The sequence below is a fragment of the Acipenser ruthenus genome, chromosome 59, assembly GCF_902713425.1.
Source record: "Acipenser ruthenus chromosome 59, fAciRut3.2 maternal haplotype, whole genome shotgun sequence".
NCBI lineage: Eukaryota > Metazoa > Chordata > Actinopteri > Acipenseriformes > Acipenseridae > Acipenser > Acipenser ruthenus.
Genome location: NC_081247.1, coordinates 3,857,533 through 3,870,395, shown reverse-complemented (window position 1 = coordinate 3,870,395; position 12,863 = coordinate 3,857,533). Strand labels below are relative to the sequence as shown.

The 12,863-nt window shown below is 49.9% G+C and overlaps 1 protein-coding gene across 3 annotated transcripts in view; it reads left to right on the top strand.

Annotated features, from left to right (window-relative positions):
* The window catches only part of LOC117969739 (ras-interacting protein 1-like), a 41,455-nt gene extending 32,013 nt beyond the window's left edge, over window positions 1-9,442 (top strand). For all 3 annotated transcript variants that reach the window (XM_059018410.1, XM_059018411.1, XM_059018412.1), the window contains exons 13-15: window positions 1,794-1,969; window positions 2,100-2,241; window positions 7,494-9,442. In XM_059018410.1, coding sequence (XP_058874393.1) covers window positions 1,794-1,969; window positions 2,100-2,241; window positions 7,494-7,672 — 497 coding nt within the window. In that variant the 3' untranslated portion in view covers window positions 7,673-9,442. The remainder of the gene's footprint in view (window positions 1-1,793; window positions 1,970-2,099; window positions 2,242-7,493) is intronic.
* The last annotated feature ends 3,421 nt before the right edge of the window (window positions 9,443-12,863 follow it).

The following is a 12,863-nucleotide window of genomic DNA, read 5'->3' as shown; positions in this document are numbered from 1 at the left end:
CTGTATAACTCCTCTCTGTATCTCTGTGTAACTCCTCTCTGTGTATCTCTGTGTAACTCCTCTCTGTGTATCTCTGTGTAACTCCTCTCTGTGTATCTCTGTGTAACTCCTCTGTGTAACTCCTCTCTGTGTATCTCTGTGTAACTCCTCTCTGTGTATCTCTGTGTAACTCCTCTCTCTGTGTCTCTGTGTATCTCTGTGTAACTCCTCTCTCTGTGTCTCTGTGTATCTCTGTGTAACTCGTCTCTGTGTATCTCTGTGTAACTCCTCTCTCTGTGTCTCTGTGTATCTCTGTGTAACTCCTCTCTCTGTGTCTCTGTGTATCTCTGTGTAACTCCTCTCTGTGTATCTCTGTGTAACTCCTCTCTCTGTGTCTCTGTGTATCTCTGTGTAACTCCTCTCTGTGTATCTCTGTGTAACTCCTCTCTGTGTATCTCTGTGTAACTCCTCTCTGTGTATCTCTGTGTAACTCCTCTCTGTGTATCTCTGTGTAACTCCTCTGTGTAACTCCTCTCTGTGTATCTCTGTGTAACTCGTCTCTGTGTATCTCTGTGTAACTCCTCTCTCTGTGTCTCTGTGTATCTCTGTGTAACTCCTCTCTGTGTATCTCTGTGTATCTCTGTGTAACTCCTCTCTGTGTATCTCTGTGTAACTCCTCTGTGTAACTCCTCTCTGTGTATCTCTGTGTAACTCCTCTCTGTGTATCTCTGTGTAACTCCTCTCTCTGTGTCTCTGTGTATCTCTGTGTAACTCCTCTCTGTAACTCCTCTCTCTGTGTCTCTGTGTATCTCTGTGTAACTCGTCTCTGTGTATCTCTGTGTAACTCCTCTCTCTGTGTCTCTGTGTATCTCTGTGTAACTCCTCTCTGTAACTCCTCTCTCTGTGTCTCTGTGTATCTCTGTGTAACTCGTCTCTGTGTATCTCTGTGTAACTCCTCTCTCTGTGTCTCTGTGTATCTCTGTGTAACTCCTCTCTGTGTCTCAGTGTCTCTGTGTATCTCTGTGTAACTCCTCTCTGTGTCTCAGTGTCTCTGTGTATCTCTGTGTAACTCCTCTCTGTGTAACTCCTCTCTGTGTGTCTCTTTGTATCTCTGTGTAACTCATCTCTCTGTGTCTCAGTGTCTCTGTGTCTCTCTGTGTAACTCCTCTCTGTGTCTCAGTGTCTCTGTGTATCTCTGTGTAACTCCTCTCTGTGTCTCAGTGTCTCTGTGTCTCTCTGTGTAACTCCTCTCTGTGTCTCAGTGTCTCTGTGTATCTCTGTGTAACTCCTCTCTGTGTCTCAGTGTCTCTGTGTATCTCTGTGTAACTCCTCTCTGTGTCTCAGTGTCTCTGTGTCTCTCTGTGTAACTCCTCTCTGTGTAACTCATCTCTCTGTGTCTCAGTGTCTCTGTGTCTCTCTGTGTAACTCCTCTCTGTGTCTCAGTGTCTCTGTGTATCTCTGTGTAACTCCTCTCTGTGTCTCAGTGTCTCTGTGTATCTCTGTGTAACTCCTCTCTGTGTCTCAGTGTCTCTGTGTCTCTCTGTGTAACTCCTCTCTGTGTCTCAGTGTCTCTGTGTATCTCTGTGTAACTCCTCTCTGTGTCTCAGTGTCTCTGTGTCTCTCTGTGTAACTCCTCTCTGTGTAACTCATCTCTCTGTGTCTCAGTGTCTCTGTGTCTCTCTGTGTAACTCCTCTCTGTGTCTCAGTGTCTCTGTGTATCTCTGTGTAACTCCTCTCTGTGTCTCAGTGTCTCTGTGTCTCTCTGTGTAAGTCCTTTCTCTGTGAACCCCCCCTCTCTCTCTTTCCTCTCTCAGGTTCTGGTTCTGATTCGTTCTTCACCTGGTCTCGCGCGGTTCAAATCCGGACGAATCTGGACCTGGTTCTGGACTGGCTCCAGGGGGCAGGGCTCGGTGACATCGCCAATGAGTTCTTCCGCAAGCTGTCAATCACCGTCAACTTCCTGTGCATCCCCAAAACCCGCCTCATACATGTAGGGCTCTGACATCACTTCCTCCAACACCCCTTCCCCCTTCTTGTCTACCTCAAATTCAAATTTCTCTCTCCTCCCTCTATCTCCTCTCCCCTCTCTCATCTCTCTCTCTCTTTCTCTCTCTCTTCAGTCTAGCTGGTCTTCTCTCCAGGAGGAATACCCCTTACTAAGCCCCGCCCAGCTGAATCACCTGCTGCGACACTATAGGCTGGGAGCCGGCAGGGAACCGCCCACTTCCTGGCAGCCCCCTGAAGATTCCAATCTGAGCTCAGGTAGGCCATGCCCCCTTCTGATGTTTGCTGTTCTAAAATTGTAAACCTTAGCTTTAGTCCTTACTTTTGGGGTTTTAAAAATCACTTCTAATTAGACCATGTTGTGGTCTGAGTTTGCCAATGTCTCTCTGACCTCTGTTTTAGTTATTCTGTCTTCATTATTTGAAAAGACTAAATCAAGGCATGCCTCCCCTCTAGTCAGTGCCTTGACAAATTGCGTTAGGAAGCAGTCATTTGTCATTTCCACCATTTCAATTTCGTCCGTCGTGCTCCCCACCGGGTTCCCCATTTTATACAGCGGAAGTTGAAATCCACAATTAGTATGGTGTCACAAAGACGGCCGGAGTGGGTGGTGTCAGACCAGAGCCAGGAAATAAATAAACAGAGAGATGGAGTTTTGGTGAAGCTGAGCGCGTGATCGCGCTCAGCATTTAATAACCAGAACAGAAAATAAAAGGTTTTAAACACAAAAACACGGGACACGGCACTACACGCCAAAATAAAAAGACAAACAAAACGGACTAGACAGTGCACAGACAGACGAACAAAACACGGTGAGCAGATTTTAACTATTATTCTTTACACAAATACCTCCGTCTCCAATCCCGTTCTCCACTCACCGAACATCCAACCCCGACTGAATGAAATGTGCGTCTATATATACTGTTGTGCTGGGATTCAATTACTAATTAATTATTCACTTGAATCCCAGCACGTGAATTAATTCTGTGCAACCCTGTGCTCACATATTACATTTAACCAGCACGTGAAGTGATTTGTGCCCTCCTCGTGCCTAAATACAAATCTACATTTTTAAATACACGTGAAACACAGACCCGTTTATATCCCGTGTACCAATCTCTATACACCAACATTAACACACGCAACATACAACACATAACACACAAATGCACACAGGGGCGGGGCGCATTGCCACATATGGCTTCTCCTTTTCTACATGCATTTCGAATGTCATTGTATAACACATTATTTTGCTCGGCGTCTGAATCTGCTGGTCTATAGCATGCTCCTATTATCATGCCCTGTGGCAGGGCGGTAGAAAAGCCCTGCTGTTTAATCATATTGTTTGTTTATTTTTTGAACGGGGGCTCCCCCTGCGCCCCTGTGTTATTTGGTATTTGTTTATTGTTTTATATTTGTGTGTACATGACGGTGAAGCGCCGTGCGTTTGGTTTTGCAGCGTGGATGGGAAGCCCCATCCACATTATAAAACTCGTGCAGAAGGTGGCCATCTCCCCAATTAGTTAAGTGACTAATTAGTTGCTAATCGGGAGATGGTCGCCTGTATAAATACCTGCAGCTCTCTGCACTCGAGGTGGGTGTTCGGAAGTGAACGGGAGAGCGAGACGCGAGAGAGAGAGTTAAAAAGAAGAAAAGGATCCGTGAAGGCTACTGCCCAGCCGGACCCTAATTCATTATTTGTGTTCGAGATTTTTTATTTTTGTTTACTTGTTTTATTTCTGCTCTGCGAGCAAGTGTTTATTTTTGTTTAAATATTTTATTTTTGGTTCTCTTTAAATAAAACGGCGCCCGCGCCACTGCACCGTACCTTCTGTTTTTGTTGTGCCTTCTTCTGGTCTGAGTCACCACCCAGCCACCCTGTCACACGTGGTGTCCAGCGTGGGATCACCAGCGCCTCCTGGACTCAGGCCAGAAGAGGTACTGCAGTAGGGTACTGCAGGTTTTTCGTTTTTTTTTCGTTTTTTATTGTGTGTGAGGAGGGTGAAGAGGAGGAAAAATGGGAAAGAAGAAGCAGCGGCAGAAGAAGCAGCGGCAGAAGCAGCAGCGCGGGGCGGGTCGCAAGCCCCACCGTGCATCTGGCCAGGTGGACGTCTGCATGACCTGCTGGAGGGGGGAGGAGTGGTGTTTTGAAGTTGGCGAGGTCGGGCACGTGTCGCCCGACTACTACCACTCCCCACCTCAGGAAGAAGTGGCGGAACCAGAGCCACAGGAGGAGGATGGCTGGGAGGCCCTCCTTTGCAGCATGGGTGTGCAGTACTGTTGCTGCATCTGTGGGGAGTGGGGGCATTTCCCAGCTAACTGCCCCCTCCCACCAGTGGAATACGTGCTGCAGCCATCACCACCACCAGCAGAGGGAGCATGCCTGCTGGTCCCGCCTCCACCACCTCCAACGGCCGGAGCAGAGCAGCTGAGCTGTCTCTGTCTCCACCGCAGCCACCAGCAGAGGGAGAGTGCCTGCTGGTCCCACCTCCGCCAGCAGAGGGAGCATGCCTGCTGGTTCCGCCTCCATCACTGCCACCAGCAGAGGGAGCATGCCTGCTGGTTTCACGGCTGCAGCCAGAAGGGGAGGAGCCCCTGCCGCCTTCGCAGCCAGAAGGGGAGGAGCCCCTGCCGCCTTCGCAGCCAGAAGGGGAGGAGCCCCTGCCGCCTTCGCAGCCAGAAGGGGAGGAGCCCCTGCCGCCTTCGCAGCCAGAAGGGGAGGAGCCCCTGCCGCCTTCATCACCTTCACATCCATCACGACCACCACTATCACCCCCAGCATGAGGAGAGGAGCAGGAGCTGCCTCTGCCTCCACCTCCGCCAGTAGAGGGTGCATGCCTGCTGGCTTCACCCCTACCAGCAGAGAGAGAGAGTCTGCTGGTCCCACCTCCGCCAGCAGAAGGAAGAGACCTGCTGGCCACACCGCCACTTCCTTCACTACCCCTACAATCACGAGGAGAGGAGCAGGAGCTACCTCTACCTCCAGCCCCACTAACAGAGGGAGGATGCCTGTTGGCCTCACCACCTCCACCACCATCACCACCGCCTTCACTACCCCCACCTGGAGCAGAGCAGCAGGAGCTGCCTCTGTCTCCACCACCGCCAGAGGGAGAGAAGCAGGAGCTACCTCTCCCTGCACAAATTAAAGGGTCAGGACAGGATGCTGGCAGTCCTCAGCAGCCCCTGCATAGGTTGCTGAGGGGAGCACGGGGGAGAACCGCCCGGCTGCAGTGGTTGCAAAGAGGGCCAACCCCAGCACCACCGCTGGTCCTGGCTCTCTTCCCGCCGTCGCCTCCCGAGGGTCCAATGCCGCCATCGCCTCCTGAGGGACCACAACGGCCCTGCCTCGCACCGCCCAAGGATGCCAGCCTCGCACCGCCCAAGGATGCCAGCCTCGCACCGCCCAAGGATGCCAGCCTCGCACCGCTCAAGGATGCCAGCCTCGCACCGCCCAAGGATGCCAGCCTCGCACCGCCCAAGGATGCCAGCCTCGCACCGCCCAAGGATGCCACGCTTGGATCGCCCAAGGATGCCACGCCTGGATCGCCTGGGGCTGCCTGTGGCTCCGCATCGCCTGGGGCTGCCTGTGGCTCTGCATCGCCTGGGGCTGCCTGTGGCTCCGCATCGCCTGGGGCTGCCTGTGGCTCCGCATCGCCTGGGGCTACCTGGTGCTCCGCATCGCCTGGGGCTGCCTTTTGCTTCGCACAGGGTACAGGGTACGAGGGAGAAGTGGAGCTCCCGCTGCCGTCTCCATGGCCAGGGGCTCCCCTCCCGAGTTTGCCTCCCGAGGGTCCGCTGCTGCTGCCGTTGCCTCCCGAGGGTCCGCTGCTGCTGCCGTCGCCTGAGGTCATTCAGGATCCTGCTTCGCCTGGGGTCGCCAGGGATCCTGCTTCGCCTGGGGTCGCCAGGGATCCTGCTTCGCCTGGGGTCGCCAGGGATCCTGCTTCGCCTGGGGTCGTCGAGGGTCCTGCTTCGCCTGGGGTCGTCGAGGGTCCTGCTTCGCCTGGGGTCGCCAGGGATCCTGCTTCGCCTGGGGTCGCCAGGGATCCTGCTTCGCCTGGGGTCGTCGAGGGTCCTGCTTCGCCTGGGGTCGTCGAGGGTCCTGCTTCGCCTGGGGTCGCCAGGGATCCTGCTTCGCCTGGGGTCACTACACTATGGCCGGATCCCCACGGAGGGGAACTGCTGGCCATGAAGAAGGGGGGGGAGGTCAGGAGACCAGCTCCCCCAGCCGAACTTTCACGGCAGGAGGAACAGTGGCTGAAGCCCCGGAAGAGGGAGCTACCAGCCAGGAAGACATGGGGAGAGGAGGACCTCCCACCATGGCCACCCCCATGGATTACTCCAGACCCCTCTTCCAGGACATTGAGACTGAGGGGGGAGGTGGCCGTTGGGGCCATGTGTGCTTCACACAAGGAGGGGGATATGTAGCAGCTCCCCCTCCGCCCCTGTGTTATTTGGTATTTGTTTATTGTTTTATATTTGTGTGTAAATGACGGTGAAGCGCCGTGCGTTTTGTTTTGCAGCGTGGATGGGAAGCCCCATTGACATTATAAAACTCGTGCAGAAGGTGGCCATCTCCCCAATTAGTTAAGTGACTAATTAGTTGCTAATCGGGAGATGGTCACCTGTATAAATACCTGCAGCTCTCTGCACTCGAGGTGGGTGTTCGGAAGTGAACGGGAGAGCGAGAGGCGAGAGAGAGAGTTAAAAAGAAGAAAAGGATCCGTGAAGGCTACTGCCCAGCCGGACCCTCATTCATTATTTGTGTTCGAGATTTTTTATTTTTGGTTTACTTGTTTTATTTCTGCTCTGTGAGCAAGTGTTTATTTTTGTTTAAATATTTTATTTTTGGTTCTCTTTAAATAAAACGGCGCCCGCGCCACTGCACCGTACCTTCTGTTTTTGTTGTGCCTTCTTCTGGTCCGAGTCACCACCCAGCCACCCTGTCACATGCCCTTTGAATTTTTGTCCGTTATTTTGACGCATATTGATTTGGCGTTGTTTTGGACCGCTAAGGGCTAGACGGATTCTACACTTTTTGCAATGTGCAGTAGCAGTGTGGAGTAGTGGTTAGGGCTCTGGACTCTTGACCGGAGGGTTGTGGGTTCAATCCCAGCTGGTGGACACTGCTGCTGTACCCTTGAGCAAGGTACTTTACCTAGATTGCTCCAGTAAAAACCCAACTGTATAAATGGGAAATTGTATGTAAAATAATGTGATATCTGTATAATGTGAAATAATGTATAATGTGATATCTTGTAACAATTGTAAGTCGCCCTGGTTAAGGGCGTCTGCTAAGAAATCAATAATAATAATATTAATAATGTTGTCTAACCTGCTATTATTTTTAATTTCTTCACCACACTTCCATTTACGATTCTATAGATTTTATTAAAAAACTGTTGGACTGGGATTGAGAAAGACTTCTTGTGGAAACGTCAGTATTTCTAACAAGTTTCTACCCCTCTCTCTTCTCTCCTCTCCTCTCCTCTCTCCTCTCACCCAATCAGATATCTTCGAGAGTTTCCTGGATCACCCCCCTCTGATCCTGCCTAATGAGGTGTCTCGGCTGGGGTTGGGAGAGCCAATCACGTCGCAGGAGCTGCAGCAGGAAGTGCAGAGGATCCGAGCCTTCCTATTGGACCTGGAACAGGAAGCCCTGCCGGCCAATCAGAGGATACAGCTGTGAGAAGAGAGCCAATGATAGAGCAGTGTGCGACAGATGCAGCCAATCAGGAAGGAGAAGTTGGATACAGGGGATTCTGGGGATAAAGGGGGTGTCTGTCTGTACATCCGTCCATCTGTCTGTCAACTTGTATCTGGAGAAGCGCTGATCCCATTGTCATGACACTGGCTATTCACAATATTTAGAGAAGCGCTGATCCCATTGTCATGACACTGGCTATTCACAATATTTAGAGAAGCGCTGATCCCATTGTCATGACACTGGATATTCACAATATTTAGAGAAGCTCTGATCCCATTGTCATGACACTGGCTATTCACAATATTTAGAGAAGCGCTGATCCCATTGTCATGACACTGGCTATTCACATTATCTAGCAGAAGATATTGAGAATATCAGATTGTGGGGATATAGGGGATGTCTGTCTGTCTGTCCATACATCCGCCCACCAGTCTGTCACATTTTTGCATATGTCAGGAGAAACTCTTATCAATTTCCATTAAACTCTTCATTGTCATTTCTTATCCTGCACTGTTCTGTACATGCTGTTGATACACGTCACGGTCATCGACGTTTCCCTCTCACTGAGAGCTCTGATTGTGAATGTGCAGCCGTGGTGATGGGGAGAGGAGGTCACTGACAGGCTGGTTTATATTGCTGGGATGGGGGGTGGATGATGTCACGGACAGGCTGGTTTATATTGCTGGGGTGGGGGGTGGATGATGTCACTGACAGACTGGTTTATATTGCTGGGATGGGGGTGGATGATGTCCCTGACAGGCTGGTTTATATTGCTGGGATGGGGGGTGGATGATGTCACTGACAGGCTGGTTTATATTGCTGGGATGGGGGGTGGATGATGTCACGGACAGGCTGGTTTATATTGCTGGGGTGGGGGGTGGATGATGTCACTGACAGACTGGTTTATATTGCTGGGATGGGGGTGGATGATGTCCCTGACAGGCTGGTTTATATTGCTGGGATGGGGGTGGATGATGTCACGGACAGGCTGGTTTATATTGGTGGGATGGGGGGTGGATGATGTCACTGACAGGCTGGTTTATATTGCTGGCATGGGGGTGGATGATGTCCCTGACAGGCTGGTTTATATTGCTGGCATGGGGGTGGATGATGTCCCTGACAGGCTGGTTTATATTGGTGGGATGGGGGGTGGATGATGTCACGGACAGGCTGGTTTATATTGGTGGGATGGGGGGTGGATGATGTCACTGACAGGCTGGTTTATATTGCTGGGATGGGGGGTGGATGATGTCACTGACAGGCTGGTTTATATTGCTGGGATGGGGGGTGGATGATGTCACTGACAGGCTGGTTTATATTGCTGGGATGGGGGGTGGATGATGTCACTGACAGGCTGGTTTATATTGCTGGGATGGGGGGTGGATGATGTCACTAACAGGCTGGTTTATATTGCTGGGATGGGGGGTGGATGATGTCACTGACAGGCTGGTTTATATTGCTGGGATGGGGGTGGATGATGTCACTGACAGGCTGGTTTATATTGCTGGGATGGGGAGTGGATGATGTCACGGACAGGCTGGTTTATATTGCTGGGATGGGGGTGGATGATGTCACTGACAGGCTGGTTTATATTGCTGGGATGGGGATGGATGATGTCACTTACAGGCTGGTTTATATTAACCTTTTGTATTTTAATAGCCTGTAGCTTTACCCTGAGCATTGTAAACGTTTATCAATACTTTGTAATCTTGCTATTAGCTTAAATAAAACTGTTACTTGTTAATTCAAAAACACCTCAATTGAATTCTTATCAATCTTAACAGGAGCTGACATAGTTAACCCAACCCAATAATTTAAACACAGCACAGAAACCACAGAGGAGAGAGCAGCGAGAGGAGAGAGAGCAGGAGAGGAGAGAGCAGGACAGAAGAGAGAGGAGGGGAGAGAGCAGAAGAGGAGAGAGAGGAGGGGAGAGAGCAGAAGAGGAGAGAGGAGGGGAGAGAGCAGAAGAGGAGAGTCAGGAGGGGAGAGAGCAGAAGAGGAGAGAGAGGAGGGGAGAGAGCAGAAGAGAGAGAGGGGGGAGAGAGCAGAAGAGGAGAGGAGGGGAGAGAGCAGGACAGGAGAGAGAGGAGGGGAGAGAGCAGAAGAGGAGAGAGGAGGGGAGAGAGCAGCGAGAGGAGAGAGAGAGGGGAGAGAGCAGGACAGGAGAGAGAGGAGGGGAGACAGCAGAAGAGGAGAGAGAGGAGGGGAGAGAGCAGAAGAGGAGAGAGAGGAGGGGAGAGAGCAGAAGAGGAGAGAGAGGAGGGGAGAGAGCAGAAGAGAGAGAGGAGGGGAGAGAGCAGAAGAGAGAGAGGGGAGGGGAGAGAGCAGAAGAGAGAGAGGAGGGGAGAGAGCAGAAGAGGAGAGTCAGGAGGGGAGAGAGCAGAAGAGGAGAGAGAGGAGGGGAGAGAGCAGAAGAGAGAGAGGAGGGGAGAGAGCAGAAGAGGAGAGTCAGGAGGGGAGAGAGCAGAAGAGAGAGAGGAGGGGAGAGAGCAGAAGAGGAGAGTCAGGAGGGGAGAGAGCAGAAGAGAGAGAGGAGGGGAGAGAGCAGAAGAGGAGAGTCAGGAGGGGAGAGAGCAGAAGAGAGAGAGGAGGGGAGAGAGCAGAAGAGAGAGAGGAGGTTCACATGTTTATTATTATTATTATTATTATTATTATTATTATTATTATTATTGTTATTGTTATTGTTATTGTTATTGTTATTGTTGTTATTATTATTATTATTATTATTATTATTTATCCTGAACACATTGGCCTTGTCTACTTTTATAACTTCCTTCACAGGACACATTCTGAGAGGGGCAGAACAGCCAGTCCAGAAATATGAAAACATTCTCCCAGTAAATCTCTCTTTAAAAGTGTAGATAGGTCTCATATCACTGGCGTCAAAGAATGCCACTTCCCCCCCCCCGTCACAGTCCAGCTGAACTGATCTCCTGGGAGATTTCTCTCTGGAGTGAGTCGTGTCCATGGTGAGGTCCATGCCCAGTACTGACCCCCATCCCACAGGGTTATAATCCAGTGTCCTGCTCCGGGGTTCACTTTCCTCTGACTGGACTCTTTTGTCAGACCCAGATCACAGTAACTTTTGTTTCCCACGTCCACGTCCCAGCAGTGTTTACCTGAGGTGAATCCCTCAGAGCCCAGCACCATAGCGATCAAACCGCTCTGAGTGGTCAGGAAGCTTGCTGTCTGTTATCACTCTCATCACTCTCTCTCACACTTGTTAGATCCTGAGACAGTATCAGAGCACTGTGTGCTCTGTTGGGATCCACAGTCACTGAGCTGAGAAAGGAAGATTAGAATTGGGAACACCGACGTACAAGTATTTTAATAAATTAGATTATTATTGTTATTAATTAGTCATTTAGCATACGCTTTTTTTCAGAAAGACTTGGTTGATCTATGCATCACAACTGCTGCGGAGTCACTTACAATAGGGCCTCGGTTTTACGACTCATCCGAAGGACGGAGCACAAGGAGGTTAAGTGAGCTGAGCTGGGATTTGAACCGGAAATCTCCTGGTATCAAGACCCTTTCTTTAACCATTGGACCACCAAGTTGCTTGGCTGTTTCACTCAGCTTTGCTGTCACCATATCAGCCGCTCTTCTGAGTCTGTGTGAGGTGTTCCAGCCTGAGTCATTCTGTGAAAAGATGCCTCAAGCCCTTTCGTGGTTGTAGCGCTGGGACCCGCATGAAAGAAAGGGTTATCAGTGGGAATGGGTTACAAGTCGTGCCGAAATTAAAGTTTTAAGACTAGTGATGCCCAATGTTTTTGCTGTTGATTCAGAAATTGTCTCAGCATCTGCTTCAAAGTCTGATTAAAACGTTCCACCAAACCATCTGTGGATGATTAACAGATGTCCTGATGGGAAGTATTTTTAGTATTTTAGTTAGTTCCATGATCAGTCAGGATTTCCTTGGGCATCCCTACTCTAGCCTAATCTGCACTAATTCTTTGACTATCGCAGCGGCACCAGTGGACCTCAATGGAACTGCCTCCGGGTATCGTGTTGCGTAATCCACCACCACTAATATATGCGTTTACCCGGAGTCAGAAGGTTGCAGAGGGCCGACTATGTCCATTGCAATGCGTTCAAAGGGGGTAGAAATAATCGGCAGTGGAACCAAAGTGGCGGGGCGCCATCGACCCGGCGCTACTCGCTGGCAGTCTGGGCATGTGGCTGCATATTTCAACACATCTTTATGAAGTCCTACCCAATAAAATCAAGCCAGTATCCGCTCCCTTGTCTTGTCAGCTCCGAGGTGCTCCGGAAAAGGGATATCATGCGCCAGCCTCATGACCTCCAGTCGGCAAGACAGGAGAACCAATAATTGTGTTGCAGGCTGTCTTGTGCCTGTGGCGAGATTTACCCTACACAGTAATTGCCCTTTGATAATGAAATGTGGAAATACTAGCACCCCAGCGAGGACATGGACAACATGCCCCACTTGTTGACCTGTTCCTATCCAATTTTAAATAACTTTAGCATAACAGAGGCAGAAGTGTTAAAGGGACTAGGAGCTCTTAAAATAAACAAATCCCCTGGGCTGGATGAGATCCTCCCAATAGTACTCAAAGAAATGAAAGAAGTTATTTACAAACCGCTAACCAAGATCATGCAACAGTCTCTTGACACAGGGGTTGTACCGACAGACTGGAAAATAGCAAATGTAATACCGATCCACAAAAAGGGAGACAAAACCGAACCAGGTAACTACAGACCAATAAGCCTGACTTCTATTATATGTAAACTTATGGAAACTATAATAAGATCCAAAATGGAAAATTACCTATATGGTAACAATATCCTGGGAGACAGCCAGCATGGTTTTAGGAAAGGGAGATCGTGTCTAACTAACCTGCTTGATTTTTTTGAGGATGCAACATTCAAAATGGATAATTGCAAAGCATACAACATGGTCTATTTAGATTTCCAGAAAGCTTTTGACAAAGTCCTGCATAAAAGATTAATTCTCAAACTGAACGCAGTAGGGATTCAAGGAAATGCATGCACATGGATTAGGGAGTGGTTAACATGTAGAAAACAGAAAGTACTGATTAGAGGAGAAACCTCAAAATGGAGCGAGGTAACCAGTGGTGTACCACAGGGATCAGTATTAGGTCCTCTGCTATTCCTAATCTACATTAATGATTTAGATTCTGGTATA